General features: G+C 54.3%; 1 protein-coding gene across 1 annotated transcript in view; it reads left to right on the forward strand.

Moving 5' to 3' along the window:
- Positions 1 to 22,302, forward strand: part of SORCS2 (sortilin related VPS10 domain containing receptor 2) — a 183,848-nt gene that overhangs the window by 83,975 nt on the left and 77,571 nt on the right. Inside the window, exons 3-4 of the mRNA XM_027104054.1 lie at positions 11,569 to 11,733; positions 22,156 to 22,229. Of these exons, the coding sequence (XP_026959855.1) occupies positions 11,569 to 11,733; positions 22,156 to 22,229 (239 nt within the window). The remainder of the gene's footprint in view (positions 1 to 11,568; positions 11,734 to 22,155; positions 22,230 to 22,302) is intronic.

Consider the following 22,302-nt stretch of genomic DNA (forward strand, 5'->3'; position numbering starts at 1 on the left):
GGGTGGATGGGTGGTTGGATGTTGGGTAGAGAGAGGGAAGGAAATACAGTTGAACTAAAATATTAATAACTGTTCACGGATTATCTAGAAGTAAACCTTCATTTAAAAAAAATTCTCTTCCTATCTTGTCTACTCAATAGAGAACTGAATACACATTCTTAGGCCTTTGCCCACAAGCAAATTCTTCTTCTCGTAAAAGTATACTATTGTTTTTTTCTGGTTACACATTGAACACATTTGCATCTTAAAATATTTATTTATAAAATGTATTTATTCACTCCAAAAATATGTATTGACTACCTCTCCCATCTTAGATTACATATTACACACTAAGAATGGAACCAGAAACATACTCTAAGAAAGAAAAAACTTAATACCCAAAGTGTCATCAGCCAGAGACACACAGTGCTTTCATCCTTCTGGACTGTTTCATTCATTATTTTTCTATATATTCATGCATATGTATACCTCCTTACACATACATACATGGAAGCTTGTGTGTCATATATACTGCGAGTCTATGCGTGTGTATACGTGGACACACATATGTGCATATCGTCATTTAACCACCTGATTTTCTTTTGCTCATGGTACTTCTCACTCTCTGAAATCATCGTATTCCTGCACTTGTTTGCCTCCCTGTCTCTCCCACTCAGGCCCATGGGAGGGGGATTTTGTCCCGTCCTGTTCACCATCATCTCTTCAGCACTGGTGCTCAATAAATTTATGTTGACATAATCAACAAGTTGAAAAGTAGGCATATCACATGTATGTCTTTCCCCGCCTCGGTGATATGGGTCTTTGGGGCGTATTTCTCCTGAACGTCCTGCTCCCTGGGTTCTTCCAGAAGCCCTCGGCTAAGCGGAGGGCAGTCAGAACGGCAGGCTGTAAGTATCCCTGCTCCAGGATGGAGGGGAAGACCGCCCACCTAAGCCCTGACGTCAGTCTGCTGAGCTCCTAAGACGTTTCCAAGAGGCGTCCGTGGATGGGCGTACCACGGGGGACAGGGGGCTCCCCTTCCTATTTCGGTATATTTTGCAAGGCTCTTTTAGGATCTGTGTTTTGAACAAATGGAGGCCTCTCCTGCCCGATTTCTAGTTCACCAAGGGATCGTATTCATATTTTCGTTGGCAACGAAGTGCGCTTTAACTCACGACGTGCCTCTGTTGGTTGAGGAGGCACTGGAGGGACTTAGCCAAGCTCCTGGCCCTTGAGCTGAGAAGTCTCAAGACCTTTGGCAGGACGGAGCCCCAAAAATGTTCGGAAGACGCAGTGGCTGACGTGAAGGCCTGCGGCCGGGGGGTATGAGGAAGGGAAGCGGGATCAACCTGTATTCGGTAAAATGGTTCTGGATACATCACCAGTGGGAGCTTGATCGGAACACTCGAGGCCACTGGAGTGGGGAGGGGTTTAATGCAGACGCGTGGAGGCTGACGCAGTTGATGGGAGGCTGGGGGTGGAGGCCAGGGGGCGCTGCTGACGTCAGGAGCCCAGGAACCTCGGGAAACCACCGCCAGCGATGTCAGCTGCCCGCTGCAGCCGAGTGGGTAGTCCAGGGTATGCCGGAGACACCTTCAGCCGTGCGCCTGCCGCAGACGCTGCCGGAGGCCTACGGCTCCCTCGTCTTACTGGCTGTCAGGTGAAGGCCGCCCGCTGGGGAGGCCGGGAATGTGGTCTCCGCGCGTCCAGCTCCTGGGCTCAGGGGTGGCTGGGCAGGGCTGAGATGGCCTGAGTATCAGCACAGACAGAATGCCTTTCCCTTATACGTTAAACTTTTGCCCCAAATGAGACTTAAATACATTCCATCCACAGCGATCAGGAGATGATGTCAGAGCACCTACTCTGTGCCACGTGAGGGCTTGGGACTCAGCAAGGGGCAAGACGCGTGTGTTCCCTGACGGTGGGGTGTGTGTGGGACCTGGCCGGGAAGAAAGTGGACACGAGAATGTGCAAGGAGAGGGTGGGGAGTTAGTGTTTCGCGGGGACAGAGTTTCTGTTTGGGAGGATGGAAAAGCTCTGGAGACGGAACGTGGTGACGATGGTACAACCGTGTGAACGATGCCAATGTCACTGAACTGTCTGCTCAAGAGAGTGATTAACATAGTAAACTTCACATTCTGTATATTTGCCACAACTTACAAAATAATGCAAACGGATGTTTCTGGGAAGTGTTAATAACTGCTTTTAAGACAGTCAAAGGGCACCCTGGTGTCAGGACCTATTTAGACCGTGGGATCTCAGGAACAGCCGAGTTAGAAGGTGGTCTTGGAGCTGAGCGAAGAAGGAAGCGGCCCCGAAGCCTCTGGAAAGGGCCCCCCTGGAGCCAGACCGTGGAACGGGAACAGTCTGAGGCCAGGCTGGCAGGAGCGAAGTGACAGAGGGATGGCAGGTGTGAAGCAAAGCCCATCAGGGCCAGTCACGTGGGACCGAGGGCCCAGGGGGACAAGCAGGGAGATCTGTGTGTGCTGGCAGCCCCAGGTGAGACTGCAGGAGGAGGGGATGGGGCAGTGGCAGACGGAATCTCCCTGCCCACCCGTTGGCCCTCAGGAGATCCCCCCCTCCAGCTGCCCCTCCACACTCTGTGGGGTTCCTTCTGGTCCCCAGCCCAGGTCAGTTCTTTTCTCACTTTACACAGCCCCTAGGGGGACTCATCCACTCCCAGGACCATGAGTCGCATGTCTGTGCACCTACCCCGAACACCTACCCCAGTGCAGATTTCTCTGCAGAGCTCACCCCATATCCCAACCTCCCGAGCCCCTCCCTCCACCTGTGTGACCCTCGGGAGGCTCAGCTCCAGCGTGAGGCTCAAACTGGCCTCCTCTTCGTCTCCCCTAAGCCGGCTCTCCCTCCTGTGTCCTCATCTCCATGCACGGTACCTCCCTCCCCACACTTGCCCGAGCTGACAACCTAGGTGTGTTCTCCTTATTTCTCCGTCTCTTTCCTCCTCACCAAACCCGCTGAACTCCGACAATGAAATGTCATGGACACCCGCCCTCTCCTCTCCAAGACCTCTGCCCCAGTCCAGGTCACCAGGTTCTCTCACCTGGGTGAGCCCCGTGGCCTCCAGATCAGCCTCTGGCCTGCCCCCTCCAGGCCTCATTGCGGTCAGAGGGAGAGAGCTAGGGCTTCCAGGCCGAGGGAGTGTGAGGGCGCAGCAGACATCTGGGGACTTGGAAGCAGGCCGGGGTGGCTGGCCCCGGGCCGTGTGGAGGTCAGGTCAGCAGGGTGAGCTCATGGGAGGGGGGCGTGAACGCCAGACTCAGGAGCAGGGGCAGGAGAGGCCCTGAGGTGTTCCAAGCAGGGACACAATGCCGCACGCCTGCGTGCACGTCCATCCCCGTTATCCGTAAGGTCTTCAAGAACAGACCTTTCTGGTTTAAGGAAGCACAAAAGTAGTGAAGGGCCCTTCTGTTTCCGCAGCAGTTTCGCATGCTGTGCCTAATTTGGAACCTCTACCCAGAGAGAGGATTGCCTCCAGTTTCAAGGTGAGGAGGGTGACTCGCCCAAGGTCACTGAGCAAAGCGGCATCTCCGTCAGACTCATATCCTGTGGCTTCTCCTCTGCTTATGGCTACTCAGACCGGAAACCATCGCAGGGAGTGATTTTCTCCTAAAGCTCTGGGTAGCTGATCTGCGTTTGTGCTGAGTAGCCCAGCGAGATGCGTTCATCCGCAAGAATGAAGCAGCGGGTAGGAGAGTTATTTTTGCTCATCGTGACTCACACCGGCGTGTCTAAGACGCGCTGCGCAGATTCTAATTTGAGCCCCGGGGGTGGGTGCTGCTGCCTTTGTTTGTCTCCACTGTCTGCCTCTCCTGGCGTCAAAGCCAAGTTTTCTGTGTCCCCAGCTGGGCACATCTGTCTGGCAAGGAAGAGACCGGGCGATTGGGTTTCAAATAGAAGGGTAATTCCAGATGACACCCATCCCCAGGGGTGGGGAGGGAACCCTTTTAGGGCTCCCCTTGGTAAAGAGAAGATTAAAAGCAAATCCTCTCTTCGATAAAGAGTCTGAATGGAAAGCGGAGATCCGTGGCGCATTCAGCCCGAGCCCTGGCGGAGGTGAGAAGTAGTCTCTGGGCGCTGTTTGCTTTCCTTTTTTAACTCGGAGGTTCCACAGCTATGATTTGCATGAGCTTTGCTGCGAGGCAGACTGGCACGTTGGCACCGCCTTTTGGAGGAGATGGGTCAGAAGCCCAGCAGGGGACCAGGGAAGGTGACTTGGCACCTGGTTCGTGCAGGCAGGTCCAAGCAGGAGGCCAGGTGCACGTGATCCGGGCACGCAGGGAGGGTCAGGCCCGTGTTGAAGGGTCCCGTTAGGGCGTCCAGGGTGCCAGGTTCAGGCAGGTCTCCTGACCTGGCCAAGAGGGAGACAGGAGGCCCACGTGGGCATCTCACGCAGTCTTACCGCCGGAGCGTGCAGCTCACCTTCGGGGAAACTTTCCAGACGGCCTCTCCTCTCCTCCAGTCCCGCCTGGGGGAGGGGCCTCCCTTCTCGGGGTCCCCTGTCCCAGGGCACTGCTCACACCGGTAAATGACTTCCCTTGTCTGCTATTAGCTCCGCCGGGGCAAGGATCCTGTGAGGTTCATCTCCCAGCCTGGGGCCCGAGGCACCGCTGCATGAGTCAGTGAATGGTCTTAAAGAATAGGATGGTGGACCAAGGAGAGGCAGCAAAGATGAAGGGGAAGAGAAAGGCACTCCCCCCGCTGCCCCCCGCCCTCCTCTGCCCCTTCATGTGGTCAGAAATCATCCCCCAAACTCGGGACGGACCTGCAGACGTCTGGAAGCCATGCCTAACAGTCTTGGGGATGGGAGTGGGGGGAATCTGTCTGGACTCTCCCAGGTCTGTTGCATCAGGATCCCCGTGTTGTTGCTACAATCCGGGCCGAGGCAGTCACATCACTGGCCATGACATGATGCCGATGAGGGACACAGGGAAGAGCTGGGTGTGAACCCACAAGGGCTGTCTGGCCTCAGCTTCCCCATCTGAGAAATGGGGATGGTCGCACCTACTTAGCAGGTGTGCTGTGAGTATTAAGTGCAGGAAGCGATGCACTCCACCCCTCACCTGCCCCTGCCCGTCACCTCTACACTGCCTCAGAGCTGCCCTGCTAGTACTTCCTGCATCTCTCTAACCAGATGCTGGCAGGGCCCTGGGGCTGGCTGCCAGGCTTGGATGGGAAATAACAGAAGGGTTGTTAATTACCACGCATCCGAGCCCTGGCCACTTTGCAGGCTTCCCACCCAGCACATCCCAGCTGAAAGAGCTAAGCCGATCTGGTTTTTTTTGTTTTTGTTTTTTTTTTGCGGTACGCCGGCCTCTCACTGCTGTGGCCTCTCCTGGAGGCATGTGGGATCTTCCCGGACCTGGGCATGAACCCGCGTCCCCTGCATCGGCAGGCGGACTCTCAACCACTGCGCCACCAGGGAAGCCCTTTGTGGGTTTTGTTTTTGCCCCACTGCATGGCATGCAGGATCTTCGTTCCCTGACCGGGGATCAAACCCCTGCCCCCTGTAGTGGAAGCGCAGAGTCTTAACCACCAGACCGCCGGGGGAGTCTGTTATATACTTTGTTTCCTTTAACTCTCAACTCGCTTCTGCCATGGTAATTCCTATCTTCATTTTACAGAGGAAGACGTTGCAGCTCAGAGACGTGAAGTAATTTTCCTAAGGTTGCACAGCTCACAGGAGCAAAGGAGGGCTGAAGCCCAGCTCCATGGGCCTCCAGAGCCTGCACTGCTCCCGTCCAACCAGGCCTCTGCTGTGGGCTACGTGTTCCACGAGCAGCGCGGCCTGGACTCCCGGGGCCATCATGGGCACCCCCATCCTGCAGGACACCATCAGCGTGGCTGAGAGCAGGGCCGGGAGGAGTAAAATCCCGAGAACAGGGCTCTAGTTCACAATGGTTATTACTTCGTCTCTTGGTGGGGAGCAGAGGCCAGGTCCACCGGCGTGCTCGGAGTTGCACAGCTAATGGACACAGGGCTGAACCCAGCAGGAGCTGCGGCCGAAAGCAGCTGCGGCCGAAAGACAAGGGGAGGGCGCTCAGAGCTCACCGGGGGCCATGAGAAAATGCAGACCCTGATCCCGCAGGTCCGGATGGGGCCAAGACACTGTGTTCCTAACAGGCGCCAGGGAGGCTGCTACTCCTGGTCCCAGAGTTTATTAACTGAGTGGCTTTGGAAAGAGCCCACTTTATGGGTGCGTGACCTAGGCCATGGCAGGAGGACCTGTGCTTGGTTTGATGCTCTACTGGCACCATCTTGAAATTCCTAGTTCCTTTTGAACAAGGAGCCCTGCCTTTGCATTTGTCCTTGGCCTGGCAGATTAAACCCTGGAACTCATGCTTCAGGTGGGCTGGCCATTAGTCCAATGAATCTATCAAATATTTGTCTGCAACTGTGTTGCCTCTGATTTTGAGACACCCAGCCTCAAGGGCCCCCAGAACCTAGCTCGGGCGCCATATGTTTCCCCACAATAGTAAGCAGTGAAAATACACCATTTAAAGTAGTCCGGTTCCCAATTTGGGAGAGCAATCTGCCGGCCTCCTCTCTGCACGATGCTAATTGCTTTGTTTTCTTTGCTCCAATAATCCTTTCCTTGTCAGCACTTTTTCCTTCCCCCGTCTTTCCTGGCTTGTCCCACTCTGAGGCCAAAAATAGCCCACAACCACGGATTGCTGGGCCCCCGGCCAGAATCACTTCCTCAGGTTCTTTTTCCTTCCGCCTCAGTTGCCACCACGGGTAGGGCCTTGGCTGTAACTGGGGGCTTTCGTGGAGAGGTGACCCGGTACCTACAGCCCTCATTCTGTGTGGGAAAACCAACACCCATTTCTTGGACCAGGTCCCGTGCTCCGGCCTGGATGGCAATGATGAGGACCTGGGCCCTGCCAGGCTGCACAGCCTCTCCACCTGGAGGGAGAGGCAGGCTCTCCGAGGGTTCCCTGCGGAGAACCCTAGGAATGTTGGGCTGGAGCAAATGAATGTACAAGATGCTGGGGGAAGGGGCAGAGGAGGCATGAGAAAAACTCTGTTGGAGGATGTGTATCACAGAAGGCTTCCTGGAGGAGGTGACCTTCTAAAGGTGCCTCTGTGGATGAGGAGGTGTTTGATAAGCAGATAAAAGGGGGAAGATGTCCCATCATAAAAACAGACTAAACTCATGCTGGGGACACTGGCAAAGCAGGGACGCCAAAAATAAATGAGAAACATTCAGCTTTGTTGAAGTTGCCCAGAATTCAGGGCTCAGAAAATTTCAAAGAAACCATTTTCATTTTATCACACTTGGATTTTGTGACGTTCTGAGATTTTAAAGTCCGATTCTGAATTACCAGTGGTGACGTTGGGGGTGTGTTGATCCTGCTGGGCATTCCAGCCACAGGGGACAAGACACACAAAGGTGGTCAGGATGTGATCGGTCTCAGCTGGGATGCCGCCTGTTTGCCTTTGGTTATGCTGTCCTCTCTGCCTGAAACACCCTCCCCTGGGTCTGTATCAAATTTCCATTCATTCTTCAAGGCTCGTCTGGGTGTCACCTCCTCCGGGAAGCCCTTCCTTTTGTTCTGCACCTGGATGGTATTTTCCCCCTGCTCTGCTCCCGTAAAGCCCTGTGCATACCTAAATCCTTGCTTGACCTTGTAGTTTTAGCAGCTGTGGAAGAATGAGTGAATGCACGAACGAATGAGCCTTCATTGCTGTGTGAAGCTTGGAGTGGTGAACAGGAATAAGTGAATGAGATTATTTATGCCTTCTGCTCTCCAGGCTACTTAAATATCCCCAAGGTTGTTTTCCTCCCAGAGGAGAAAAACAAACAAACAGTTCTCTTAGAGTCACAAACTGAGCTGGAATTGCTCATGCATGCATGCATGCGTGCATTCCTTCGTGTATCCAGCAGGGCTTGGTTGACCGACAGCTTGGGGTCAGGCCTGTGCAGGCTGCTGGAGAAACCAAAAGATTCCCTACCCCTGAGATCAAGGGGGCACAGTCTAGTGGGGGAGGTAAATAAGCAAATAGTTGTATTGTAAAAACATTGTGGAAAATGCATCACGAGCAGAGTGCTTTAATGAGCTTCCCTGGCCAGACGGCCCGGATGGAGCCGGGCGTGAGAGTTGCTGCCCTGGGGTGGGGCGCGGAGCCAGGCCGAGAGTGCCCAGTGGATACTGAATGAACCGTGCTGTATCCGGGAAAGATGTGGAAGGAGTCTTGGTGACTTATTTCATTTTTCCTGATTATCCAGGGAAGCCAGGTGCTGTGCAGAACATTTAGGAGTTGAAGGGCGATGTCAAAGGAGACACAGGACCCCAAAAGACCTCCCAGTAGCCAGAGCTCGACCTATCTGGGCAGCAAAATAAGAAAATATTATTGGCTTCCCTGGTGGCGCAGTGGTTGGGAGTCCGCCTGCCGATGCAGGGGACGCGGGTTCGCGCCCCGGTCCGGGAGGATCCCGCGTGCCGCGGAGCGGCTGGGCCCGTGAGCCATGGCCGCTGAGCCTGCGCGTCCGGAGCCTGTGCTCCGCAACGGGAGAGGCCACAGCAGTGAGAGGCCTGCGTACCGCAAAAAAAAAAAAAGAAGAAAGAAAATATTATTGAAATACAACTCAAAGCATAAACTAAATATTTGTGAGTTCATAGTGATATAAATACATGATCGAATAAGTAAGTAAATGGGGGAGAAAAGACAAATCCTCTAGGCGGAAGAATTCCATATAATGTATGTAGCTATTCCACCCTCCAGGAGGGCCGCCTGCCTCTCCCCTCCCCCCGCCCCCAGGTGTGGGCTGCGCAAGACGACTTCCTCCCAAAGGGACAGGATGGAAGCAGGGAGGAATGGAGTAACGTTACAGGGAGACGCCTGGCCAGTGCCACCTGGCCAGCGAGGGCAGCATCGTCAGTGACAGGTCATGTCCACTGCACGTCCACTGCAATGAGGGAGGCACCCCTCATTTTGCTCCTTTCCCCCCCGCAAAACTCAGAACCACGGCATCAGCACAAGAAAAATATCAAACAGACCCAAATGGGGAGGGTCTACTGCAAAACCGCCAGCCAGTCCTCAAAGCTGCCACGTCATTAACAGCAAAGAAAGCCTGAGAAACTGTCACCACCCGGAAGAGCTGGAGGAGACATGACAACTAATGTCGTCACGTGGGAACCTGGAGCAGGGACAGAAAAAGACGTTGGTGGAAAAACGGGTGAAAGGTAGCGTGTAGTTTAGATGAGACCAATGTATCGATTGTTGGGTCCTTAGTGGTGACGGATGTATGATCCTGACGTCAGCTGTTCATGAAAGAGGAAGCGGGGTGTGTGTCATGTGGGAACTCTCTGTGCTATCTTTGCAACTTTTCTGTAAATCTAAAACTATTCTAAACTAAAAAGTTTATTTAAAAATGTTTAAAAAGTCCTTCTAAACCCACCACTATTAACATCCCCCTGTGTTTCTTTCCATTCTCTTTTTTAAATGAAGATGTAATTGACATACGACATTATCTTAGTCTCAGGCGTGCAGCATAATAATTCGATGTTTGTCTTGTGAAATGATCACAATAAGTCCAGTTGACATCTGTCACCATAGTTACAGAATTATTTTTCTTCTGATGAGAACTTTTAAGATCTACTCTCATAGCCACTTTCAAACATGCAGTATAGTTTTATTGATTATACCCACCGTGCCGTACTTATTTATCTTATAACTAGACGTTTGTACCTTTTGATCCCCTTCACCCGTTTTGCCCACCCTCCTCCCCCCACCAGTCTGTTCTCTGTATCTATGAGCTTGTTTTTTTTTTTTTTCCTTTTTCCTTTTAGATTCCATACATAAGTGAGATCACACGGTACTTGCTTTCTCCTTCTGATTTATTTTACTTAGCATAACGTCCTTAACGTCCATCCATGTTGTCACAAATGCCAAGTTTCATTCTTTATTATGTCAGAATAATAATCCTTCCATTCTTCTTTCTATGCATTTTCCACTGATAAAATTATACTTACCTTTATACATCTACCATTGACAAAATTATGATATACTTCCTTACAATTTTGTCCGTGTGGAATGTACAGAAATTAGACTCGCTTATAATTTTGTGCCCTGCTTTTTAAATGTCACATGTTCATGAGCTCTCTTGTCACTAAACATTCTCTGTAAACATCTGTACACGCTCTCTGGCTCCCCTGACCATCCTCCCCCGCCCCATGTTTCCTGCATGTAAATCACACCATGAGGAACATCTCCGAGCACATCTTTGCAGGAATCAGGCTCTACGACCCGCCGTTTTCTGGGGACAGAAGGCTTTCGTGCTAGAGGAGATGAATGACCACCCCTGGGGAGCTCATTAGGTTTTCCTGGAAAGAAAGAACACACTGGGTTATCATTTGTTCACACGAGACAGGAGTTTTGTGCAGTTCATTGATTTGTGCTCTCTGTGTTTAATTGTCTTCTAGAGCAGTGTCGGAGGTTGAGGAAGGCCATCCTGGGGGGGCATCTCATTGCCCCACGCCCTCCCGGGGAAAGCCACCCATTTTGTGGACAAGGAAACTGAGGCACAGAGGGTGTTTGGTCAGAGAGACATGGATTTGAACTGGGTTATCTGGAGACGGAGTGTGTGCCCCCAGCCCCCTACTCCACCAGCACACATGGTTCATTCACTCATCCCCTCATTCCTTCATTCATTCATCTGACTGCTGGAGTGCCCAGGCCCTGCAGGGGTGGGCTGGGGAGGGGGTCAGTAGTGACCTCCACAGACATGGCCCCTGGCCCAACAGGGCCTCATGAAATGGGGTGAATGTGTGATGGGCAAGTCCTGGGTCCCCAGCAGCCTTGTGGCAGGAGCTCAGCCCAGCCTGGGTTGAGGAAGGCCCACCCCAGGGTGGGGCTGTGGCCTATGCTGAGCATGGCCAGGGTGCAAGTGGAGGCTGGGAGGGAGGCCGGTCCAGGAAGGGCCTGGGGACCCTGATAGGGGGGTTGGTGTCTCCTTGGGGCTCCCAGGAGCCATGAAGTTTCTACAAGGCCCATGTGTAGGAGACCCCCTGGCTTCCTGTGTGGGGAACGGACCTTCTGATGATGCTGGAGGTGGGAGTCGGGGCCACAGCGCTGGAGGGTGAACCACGCGGCTCGCGGCCCCTCCACCCCGCGTGCTGGTGCTCCTGGCACTGTCGCAGCCCACCCGGCTGGTCGACCTTCTCTGGCACCAGGGCCACAGGAGCTCTCGCATGTCCCTCTGAGGGGCCCTGTCATTCCACCAAGTGACCGCAGGGCGAGGCAGCCTCCCAGATGGCCCCTGCCTCCTGGGTGTACTTGACAGTAAGCCCTCCCCACTGTAGAGCTGTCGGCCGGGCAGGTCAGTGTGCTGGGGCGGCCGTACCAAAGTACCACAGGTGAGGCTGCGAACCACAGGAATCTGTCGTCTCGGTTCTGGAGGCCGGAAATCCGAAGCCAGGTGTCGGCAGGGCTGGTCCCCTCTCGGGGCTGCGGGGAACCCATTCCAGGCCCCCTCCCGGCTTCTGGCAGCTCCAGCAGCCCTTGGCTTGCGGGCGCATCGCCTGATCTCCACGGGGAGGCCTCACGCCCCACTGTGTGTTTCAGATCATCCTCGTGAGCTCCGCTCTCAGCGACCGGGACCAGAGCCTCTTCCTTAGCACGGACGAGGGCGCCACCTTCCAGAAGCAGCTCATCCCCTTCTCCGTGGAAACGTTCATCTTCCACCCCCGGGTAGAGGACAAGGTGCTGGCCTACACCCGGGAGGGCAAGGTAAGCAGGCCTGGAGCCTTTCCGTCACGTGGGGCCCGGGACCCCCATCATCCCCTTCTCCCCTGGGCCGTGTGGTTGGACGCCACCAGGAGCTCGAGGCTTTGCAGGAGAACCGAGCGGGGGAGGTGAGCGGCGCACTTGGCACACGTGGGCCCGAGAGCCGGTCGATAGATACGGGGTGATCATGAGGACCCTTCCACTCTGCCCCCCTCTCTCTGCACTCCAGCCACAGGGCCTTCCTCTACTTCCAGAACATTCCACGCACCCTCCCACGCCAGGCCCTCCCCTCAGCCTGGAGGCCTCTTCCACCACCACCATGAGAGTGTATCGTCCTTCAGACCCCAGAGCAGCGTCCCCTCCTCTGAGGCGCAGAGCTGCAGGGCCCCAGGAACACAGGGCACCGTCACAGGGCGACAGAGGAGAGCGTAATGGGGGGCTCTCTCCAGGGCCAGCGTGGGTGGGCTAGGAGACACCCTGGGGCTGAGCGGGGAGCTTGCTGAGGGCCCGTGGAGGAGGGGCCCCCTGGCTGTAGGAAAGGCCTGTGTCGGTTTCCTGCGGCCACTGTAAGAAATGACCACAATACAATAGAAATGTATTCTCTCACAGTTTCGGAGACCAAAAGCCCAAAATCAGCTTCGTGGGGCGAACACCAAGGTGTCTGTGGGCCCCCGCTCCCTCTGGAGGCTCTGGGGGGGATCCCTCCCTTGCCTCTGCCAGTCTCTGGAATTCTGTGGCGTGTGGAGGGGTCACTCAGATCTTCTAAGGCAGCGTCTTCAACCCTTCCAGCTGCATCTTCACGTTGCCGCGCGCGTGTGTGCGCGTGTGTGTGAAAGTTCCCTCCGCCCCACCCGGATGACCCAGGATAATCTTCCCAACTAAACATCTTCACTGAATCACACCCGCAGAGTCTTTATTTTCCTCCATCTGGTCCCACGCACAGGTTCCAGGGCTTATGACGTGGATGTTTTGGGGGGACCTTTTTCAGCCAACCACCTTGCCCAGTAGGAGGCCAGGTCCCCAGAGCCATAAGGAACGGGCAAGGAGGAGGCTGGTCCAGGAGAAGGTCGCTCAGCCCCTAGGAACTGCGGCTGGGCAGTCGGAGAACAGGAGTCACGGTACCCAGCTCTCTCCCCTCCCGCCCTCTGGTCTTCTGCTGGTGCCTCCCGTGGTCTGAGTCCCACCAGAAGCCAGAGAGAAGGAGCCTGTGGATGCCGTCTACACAGGGCAAGCCCCCAGGGTTGGACAAAGGTGGAGAAGGCAGAGCCGGGTCTGGACTAGATGGAAGCTGTCCAGATCGGGCGCTTCCTCGGCAGCCCCCAGGCCTGCTTGGGACCCATTGTGCCACACTCTCCCAGATTCCAGTGCCTCTCTTTCCCAGGACGGTAATTATGTATTTGTGCCACTAGTTAATTATTGTCTGCGCCGTACACACACACTTGGGGTCAGCTGTTTGAGGGAAAGGGCTATGCCTGGTTTTTTTTCACCATTTTACCTCAAGTACCTGGCTGAAAATATTGGATGGATGGATGGAAGGATGGTGGATGGATGTGTGGATGGATGGAAGGATGGTGGATGGATGGTGGATGGATGGAAGGATGGTGGATGGATGGTGGATGGATGGAAGGATGGTGGATGGATGGAAGGATGGTGGATGGACGTGTGGATGGATGGATGGAAGGATGGTGGATGGATGGATGCATGGGGGGATGGGGGGATGAATGGATGAATGAATGAATGAATGAATTTCTACCATCAGGGATCACCCAGGTCAGGGACCTCCACATGGAGGCTCCTGGCTGGCCTGAGCCGTGGCTGTCTACAGGACCTGGCCTCCTCGCTGGTCCTCAGTTTCGTGTATCTGCTTTGACCTGGAATACATCACACCCACTCACACATCACTGGCCAAAGCAAGTCTTGTGCCAAGGTCTGGTCCTTGCAAACCGACTGAATTTCAGGATGTCCCTGAAATCCCCTGGCCTCACAGGCGGCCTCTGCTCCGGGTGCTTTCCTTTGGAGCAGCGTGTGTTCTGGGTATTAATCGTGCTACTTAGCCTTCCATGTGCTTTCACAGTCACAGAGACTTATTTTCCCACAGAGACTGACTGCATTACAATTGCTCTTTAATTCATGGTGCCCTGAAACATTAATGGAGCTGAAATCTCAGTTATTTTCTTTGGGTCTTTTCTGTGACTATGAGGAAAGGAAAAAGAGGGAAGAAAGGTTTCACTGTGGTTGTGAAAGGAATGAGGAATTTGAGGACATTAATAACAGTGACGGCAGGGCTGTTTTTTAGGCATTATGGTTTCAGCAGGATGGTTGGTCGGACAACACTGACTTTGACGCCAACAGACCTGGTGTGATAGGTAGGCGTCTGCTGCTATAATGCTGAGTAACACACAGCCCCAAACCTCAGTGGCCACAACAGCAAGCATTCTTTCTTATTCTTGCATCTGCGAGTCAGCGGGGGTCCTGCCGGGCTCGCTTGGGACTGACTAGACAGGCGTGCCTCCTGGCAGGTTTCAGGTCTCTCGCTCTGGAACCAGCGGTCACTTGCAGACATGCCGTTCTCATGATGGAGGGCAGAGACTCCGAGGGGCAGCCGAAACCGCATGAGAACCTCCGTGTGTCCGCTTTGACCTGGAAAACATCACATCCTTTCCCGCTGGGCAAAGCAAGTCATATGCCAAACCCAGAGTCCACAGGCTGGACCTAAATGTCTCGCTCACAAGGACCTGCAGATTTTTACAAAAGCAAACGCTCTCTTCTATTCCCTCCCCTTCCTTTTCCTCCCAGATGCCTACCCCTTCCTCTAGCAAAGACTGTCCTTCTGCCCCTCAGACTGCCCTGTCTCCCTACTTCTAGTTCCCTCCTTTACTGTGTCATTAGAATTTGGGGTGCTCTGAGGCTACCTTATTTGGAGCCTGGACAGCTTCCTTGGGTGAGAGCTGAATGCAGTGGGTTTTTTCTTTCAAGGTTCAGCAAATTGCATCAGGCTCCTGGGATCAAAAGGATGTGAGAGCTGGGCAATCCCTCCCCACGCCAGCTCGCTGGGGACCCCTGGCACGAAACTGACCAGCCTGTTCCCCTCTGCTCAGACCTCAGACCTGCTCACAGGCAGAGCCCGGGGCACTTACCTCTAAAACATCAATAGACCCACTCATGTTTTATTCTGCTTCCCATCGAGAACTTCCTCTGCTTCCCAGCACTGTGAGAAATTGGCCTGAGCCTGAGACTGCCTTCCAGAAACTTAGTAGAGGAGACAAGACACCTTGGATGGCCAATCAGGGAAGCCTTCCTGGAGGAGGGGGGTTGAACAGGGGCTTAGAGAATGAGTCAGGATGTAAGTTTACTTTTTAATACAACTTCAGAACCACAAAGATGATCGCACAAGAAAAGAAAGAAAAATGAACCCCTGCAATCCTCCAGCCCAAATGAAGCCGCGTTTGCGTTTATATAGGCTGAAAAGGAGGAGGAGTGCTATCAAGGGGGTGGGGTGGGGTGGGCAAGAGCTCCCTTAAGAAGGGATGAGTCTTGGGCTTCCCTGGTGGCGCAGTGGTTAAGAATCCGCCTGCCAATGCAGGGGACACGGGTTCCAGCCCTGATCCGGGAAGATCCCACATGCCACGGAGCAACTAAGCCCGTGCTCCACAACTACTGAAGCCTGCACGCCTAGAGCCCGTGCTTGGCAGCAAGAGAAGCCACCGCGATGGGAAGCCCGCACAGCACAACCAAGAGTAGCCCCCGCTCGCCACAACTAGAGAAAACCTGTGCGCAGCAACGAAGACCCAAGGCAGCCAAAAGTACAATAAATGTTTAAGAATAGATAAATTAATTTAAAAATAACTTTTAAAAAAAGGGACGAGGAGAGGGTGCCGTCATCATGAGAACAGCTGTGTGCGCAGTGAGAACCTCACAGCTCAGAGTGTGTTCCTTTTTGCTCGGACTGTTGTGTTCGACAAGGCTCAGGGCAGGAAAGAGAACTCACTCTGGGTATTTTAAGCAGAAAAAGGATTTAGCGTGAGGCGTTGGGTGCTCTCTAAACTGTTGGGAGGGCTAGAGGTGCGGCTTCAGGCCAGACTCCCAAGGATCCTCCCAGAAGCCTGTGAAGCTGGACCAGCAGGGGAAGGTGGGGGATTGGGAGCTCCACTGGGGTCACCAAGGTCAAGAACATGCAGCTGAGGCCGGAGTCCAGGCATCTGAAATCGCCACTGCTGCAGCCCACACTGCCTGGGAACGTCCACAAAGACAGAGATTTGTCCAGCTGCTGCCTCCATCACATCTGCCCCTCCACCCCACAGAGCTGGAAGACGGATTCCGACCACAAGCCCATGAACTTGCTGGCCAGGAAAACAGAGTTACTGTATGAGCCAGCAATCCCACTCCTGGGCGTATATCCAGAGAAAACTGTTATTCGAAAGATACATACACCCTCTATGTTCATAGCAGCACTGTTCACAATAGCCAAGACATGGAAGCAACTTAAATGTCCATCGACAGATGAATGGATAAAGAAGATGTGGTACATATATACAATAGGATGGAATATTACTCAGCCATAAAAAAGAATAAAAGAATGCCATTTGGGCTTCCCTGGTGGCACAGTGGTTGAGAATCTGCCTGCTAATGCAGGGGACATGGGTTCGAGCCCTGGTCTGGGTAGATCCCACATGCCGTGGAGCAACTAGGCCCGTGAGCCACAACTACTGAGCCTGCGCATCTGGAGCCTGTGCTCCGCAACAAGAGAGGCCGCGATAGTGAGAGGCCCGCGCACCGCGATGAAGAGTGGCCCTGCTTGCCACAACTAGAGAAAGTCCTCGCACGGAAACGAAGACCCAACACAGCCAAAAAAATATAAATAAACAAATGTGGGGTTTAAAAAAAAAAAAAAAAGAATGCCATTTGCAGCAACATGCATGGACCTGGAGATTATCATACTAAGTGAAGTAAGTGAGACAGAGAAAGACATATACCATGTGACATCACTTATGTGTGGAATCTAAAAAAAAAATAGGTACAAATAAACTTATTTACAAAACATAAACAGAGCCACAGACATAGAAAACAAACCTGTGGATATGTTAGGAGGCTGGGATTAACATATACACACTACTGTATATAAAATAGATAAACAACAAGGTCATACTGTATGGCACAGGGAACTCTACTCGATATTTTGTAATAATATTTTGTAATCTATTCCTTTATAAGGGAAAAGAGTCTGAAAAAGAATATATATATACATATATACATATGCATATATATAAAACTGAATCACTGTGCTGTACACCTGAAACTAACACAACATTGTACATCAACTGTACTTCAATATAATAAAATAAAATAAATGGCCCAAGGCAGCAGGGAACTGCCTCCATGGCCCCTTCCAAACCTCACATGCACACATCTATCTTACCCAGAATTCTAGCTGCAAGGGAGTCTGAGCAATGTTGGATCTCAGCTTTTCAGCCTTTGCAGTATGCCCAGGTGCCCTACAGCAAGGGAAGGAAGGATGCTGAGTTCCAACCATCATACCCAACCTACCACTGAAAGCCGGGTGGAATTGCAATGCTTCTAATAATTGTGTGAGGCCTGATGGCACACATGTCTGTGAATGGAATGCACCTTCCCTCTGACTTCACCCTCCTCCTTTCCCTTTATTTCTCCCTTGTTCTCACTTCTGATCGTTTTACCTTTACATCAGATGAGAATATCTTCTGATCATTTTATCTTTCTTAGAGGAGTGGTCTAGAGGAAGTCGACCCTTCCCCAGGACATTGCTGTGCGGGTTTTAGCTGCAGTAACTAGGATGTCCCTGATGTGTTTATTTGCCGGTGTTTGTCCTTTATTCAGCAGAAATGTTCTATTTCTGCAGCAGTTGGTTGTGTGTTATGTAATCACCTCCCATGAGAGCAAATTGGAAAGGCTTCATGAAGTTCTGGGGCAGATGTCATAAATGCAAGTGCGTCGGTAGTGATGGCAATGATAACGCCATCCGTTAATCCGGAGGTTACATAATCCTGAGACTGATGGCCTCAGACTCCTTTTTATTCACTTATTGCCTGAGGATATGAGCTGTGCTCTCCCGATTTGCAGATGAGTAAAGTGAGACTGTCCTGAGAGGAAGGAGTCGGCCGGGGGGTGGGAGAGGGGAAGAGGGGTGTTCCAGGCAGAGGGAACCACATGTGCGAAGGCCTAGAGGCAAGAGAGAGAAAAAAGGTGGGTCAGCAAACAGCAGGTGCTCAGCAAACAGCAAGTCGGCCTCCAGGTGCTGGGCCTCAGTCTGTGCACACGTGAGAAAACAGCAAGAGTTGAGTACAGCAGGAGCCTGGGGCTTGAGGGATTTGGGGAGGGGACACTGGCTCTAAGTAGCCAGGGTTTGGGGAGCCCTGGAGGGGTAGCTGGGGGCAGCAGCTGGCACCGGGTGGAAGACAGACTGAGATGCAGACTCTCAGCCTCTTTGAGTAAGAAAATCTCGCAGCCTGAGTGTTTTCTCCCTGCAGATGAAAGCAGAGGAGAGGAGCTTAACAAAGAAAACTCCCAAGTTTAAGAAAAAGGGACACAACTGTTATGCAATTGTCACCAGGTCACAAAGTGTCAGTCAGACAACTATTCAGAGTGACTCTCTTTCTAGAGGCTCTCAGTGATTTTTATGGGTAGGGACAGCCATCCTGAAGTGGGGCGTCTTCTCACAAGACCCCGAGGTTAGGAGATGACCTGTTCAAGGAGGAATCACTCACGCAGGGGCCGGTCTGTAATCCCGCAGCTGCGGGGACGAGGGAGAGAATGTTTTCCTGAAATTTCTCTCCTAGGCAGTTGGGGAATCTGTAGTTTTCTGGGCTGCTGTTGGCAAGGGGGAAAGGCGATTCGGACACCCCAGAGTGACAGTGTGGGCAGGAGCGGGACTGAACAGGATTGCGGGGCCAAGAGGGAGTGTTACACTCACATCCGCAGTCTCCGTCTCGCCCCGGGCAGCTCTGTCTAGGAGGACGGTGGGCACGACGCTCAGTCCGGGGGCGTCAGAGCCCCAGTTCAGCGCATGCCTTGCCTGCCTGAAGTCCTGACACGTGGGACCCACTTGAACCCTCCTGAAGGAGGATGTCACCCACGTTACAGCTGAGAAAAGCCGAGGTTCACCTGGGTGACTCCAGGAAGGGAGGGCAGGGATCTGAGCCCAGGTGTGCCGGCCCCAAGCTTGGGAGACAGGGGCCTGGGTTTCTGTGTTGCCGTTGGGGACTGCCCAGCCATTCTGGAGAGGGAGGAGGAGGCCAGGCCTCCTCCAGCAGGAGAAGGACCACTCCCCATCCCATTAGCCTCCCAAATAGAGCAGACAGAGGGCCACCACGTGAGCAGAGCTGCCACCACCTGCTTAACTCTTCCCTGACTCCCCACGCCTGAGAGGTGAAGTCACAGCTCTGCCCCGTCCTCAGCACCTGGCTGTGCACCTCACTTTTGCACAGACTGAGGCCCAGCACCTGGAGGCCGACTTGCTGTTTGCTGAGCACCTGCTGTTTGCTGAGCACCTCCCACCCCCCTACCTCCTGCTCCCAGGCCTGTGCTCGGGAACTCCCTCCCCCTGGAAGGGCCTCTGCCCTCCTCTGCCTGCAGACATCCCCACGACCCCGATGAGGCACTGACACCAGGCAACAGGCGGTGTCCAGGGAGGAACAAGGAGCCTGCAGATGGCTCATGGAGGGACCCTAACCCGGGGAGTTGGTCACAAAGGCATCGGCGCAACAGGCGCAGAACAGGATGACGGTTTACTCCCAGAACAGAGGCTGCAGACATCCCCGCCACCCCCGGGCTGGAGCGGAGGGGAGGGGTATGTGGGGGCCAGGATCCCACATGCGCGTGCATGTGTGTGTACGTGTGTGTATGTGTGCTCCAGCCCCATGGGGCCAGGACCCAACAGGCGCCGGCTCCCTGCCTACCACCAGGCTCCAGTGAGGACTGGGGGGTTCAGGGGGCAAGTGAAAGTACGTGTTTGCTCGTGTGTGTCTGTGGGTGCGTGCACGCGTAGCTGTGTCTCTGTGTTTGTGTGCATGTGTGTAAGCACGTGCATGTCTGTGTCTGGGTGGCACGTGCGCTTGTGCGTCTCCCTGTGTATATATGCTTGAGTGTGTGAGCTTGTGTGTATATGTGTCTCTGTGCACATGTGGGCTTCTGTGTGTCTGTCTCCGTGTGTGCATGTCTGTGAGTACACGTATGCATTGTAGGGGTGCTCGCACACGTGTTTCTGTGTGAGCTGTCCCAGGGCCCTGGACACCATCCTCCCTCCTGCTCCCCCAGCGTCTGGCAAGTGTCTGCGCTCAGGGACAATCCTTTGCCTTCGGGTCTGTCGTTTCTCCTCCTGGACCACGAGCTTTGCAGACACAGGGCCGGGTGTGGCTCAGCCCCGGAGCTCTGGGCCGGGGACCCTGTGCTGTACTTGGCTTCTCTTGGCCTCCAGGGCGTGGAGACGCATCTGGGGAAGCACCAGGGCTGTGATGGGGAAGCTCACACCTATTACGGCCACCTCTTGCACGTCACACTGGCTCCCAGGGCCTTGGTTTGAGAAATGCAGCTATTGAGGGGCTTCCCTGGAGGCACAGTGGTTAAGAATCGACCTGCCAATGCAGGAGACACAGGATCGAGCCCTGGTCCGGGAAGATCCCACATGCCACGGAGCAACTAAGCCCATGCGCCACAACTACTGAGCCCGCGTGCCACAACTACTGAGCCCACGTGCCTGGAGCCCGTGCTCTGCAACAAGAGAAGCCACCACAGTGAGAAGCCCGCGCACCTCAACAAAGAGTAGCCCCTGCTCGCGGCAACTAGAGAAAACCCGCGTGCAGCAACGAAGACCCAACGCAGCCAAAAATAAATAAAATAAAATTTATAAATTTATTAAAAAAAAAGAAAAGAAAAGAAATGGAGCTATTGAGTCCCAGTGGAGGTTTGTGCAGGATGGAGCGGGTGCTCCAGTGTGGGTATTCCTCCCCCTGCCCTGTCCTGTGATCCCCAGAGAGCTGTCCCCTCCCTCCCCTTCAGGTCTTGCCCTGTGGCCCCTGCAGGCGTTTCCCAAGCCCAGTCTGCTCGTGCAAGGCTCTGTCCCCACCCGAGGTCCCCAGGTCAGAGCCCTAGACGCCGCCTCCCCCTTCCCTCCTCCCAGGACCTGTTCAGCTCTCTAAACAGGTCCCTTCTGGAGCCCTTTCCTCCTCTCCATGAGCCTGCAGCCCAGGGCCGGACCGAGGCCTGGCCTCCCTGGGGCCTCCCTGCCTCTGCCCCACGGCAGCTGGCCTCAGCCCTCCTGAGAGCCTCATCTTGTCCAGCGGCCTGGAGGTCTCAGGCAGGGCTGGCTGTGTACTTCACAGGGTCCAGTGCAAAATGAGAACCGTTTAACAATTGGGACAAACCCTTTCTTCCATGGTCTCTTTCCAGCTGTCACGGTGTCTTTATGAGCTACTAATGTCATACTCCCTGTGCACAGGGACACAGGCAGGGTGGACGCAGATCTCCCAGGCTCCCAGGGCCTCAGGACTCAGCGCACGGCCACCCAAACTTGACCCTCCCCAGGCCCAGGCGCCCCCCCACCCCGGGTGGAAGGCGGCAGCGGCCCTGGAGGCGCTGGCAGAGCCACGGGAACCCGGGCTCCGAGCCCCACACCAGCTCATTGCTCCATCCGGCTCTGCTCACAGATCTCGAGTTCAGAGATAAAACTATTAGGTCTTTCGGGCTTCCCTGGTGGCGCGGTGGTTGAGAGTCCGCCTGCCAATGCAGGGGACGCGGGTTCGTGCCCCGGTCCGGGAGGATCCCACATGCCGCGGAGCGGCTGGGCCCGTGAGCCATGGCCGCTGAGCCTGCGCGTCCAGAGCCTGTGCTCCGCAGCGAGAGAGGCCACAACAGTGAGAGGCCCACGTACCGCCCAAAAAAAGCAGGGCTAAAATTATTAGGTCCTTCAAGTTAGGGACCACAGAGCATTAAACCCCAAGCACAGGCCCTGGGCTACCGTAGTGGTCAAGGCCCCAACCAGGCTTCAGACGTCTCTGCTGTGTCCTGAACTGACCATCTCACCTTTCCTGCTCCCTCCTCCAGAGCGCCCTCCCTCCGCCCCACATGCATAAAGGACATTCAGGTCCCTCCTGGGTGCCTGCACTCAGACACACCTCCTCCAGGGACCTCTGCCCCTGTCTCTGGGCTCCTACCAGCCAGCCTGGGGTCGAGACTGGCCCTTTATGGAGCCCCCGTGCCTGACCTTCCGCCTCTCGGAGGCTGGTCTGTACCCACCTGGAGCACAGGGCCTGCCCGCAACAGGTCCTCGCCAGGTGGGACAGGACCGGCCAGCCTCCCCCGGGGCAGTCATCACCCGGGGTGATGCAGCTCTCAGAAGAGGCTCACTCCTCATGTCACGACCGAACTTTTCTCTCTCCTCCTTCTGCCCTAAAGCTCTACGTATCGTCTGACCTGGGGAAGAAGTGGACTCTTCTGCAGGAGCGAGTGACCAAAGACCATGTGTTCTGGTGAGCATGCCCCCGCCAGGAGCCGGGGAGCCCCGGTGAGGCCAAGTCAGCCCCCTCGGCCCCCAGCTCAGGT

This window comes from Aethalodelphis obliquidens, unplaced genomic scaffold (assembly GCF_003676395.1).
Source record: "Aethalodelphis obliquidens isolate GAN/ISIS:26980383/991018 unplaced genomic scaffold, ASM367639v1 scaffold6, whole genome shotgun sequence".
Taxonomy (NCBI): domain Eukaryota; kingdom Metazoa; phylum Chordata; class Mammalia; order Artiodactyla; family Delphinidae; genus Aethalodelphis; species Aethalodelphis obliquidens.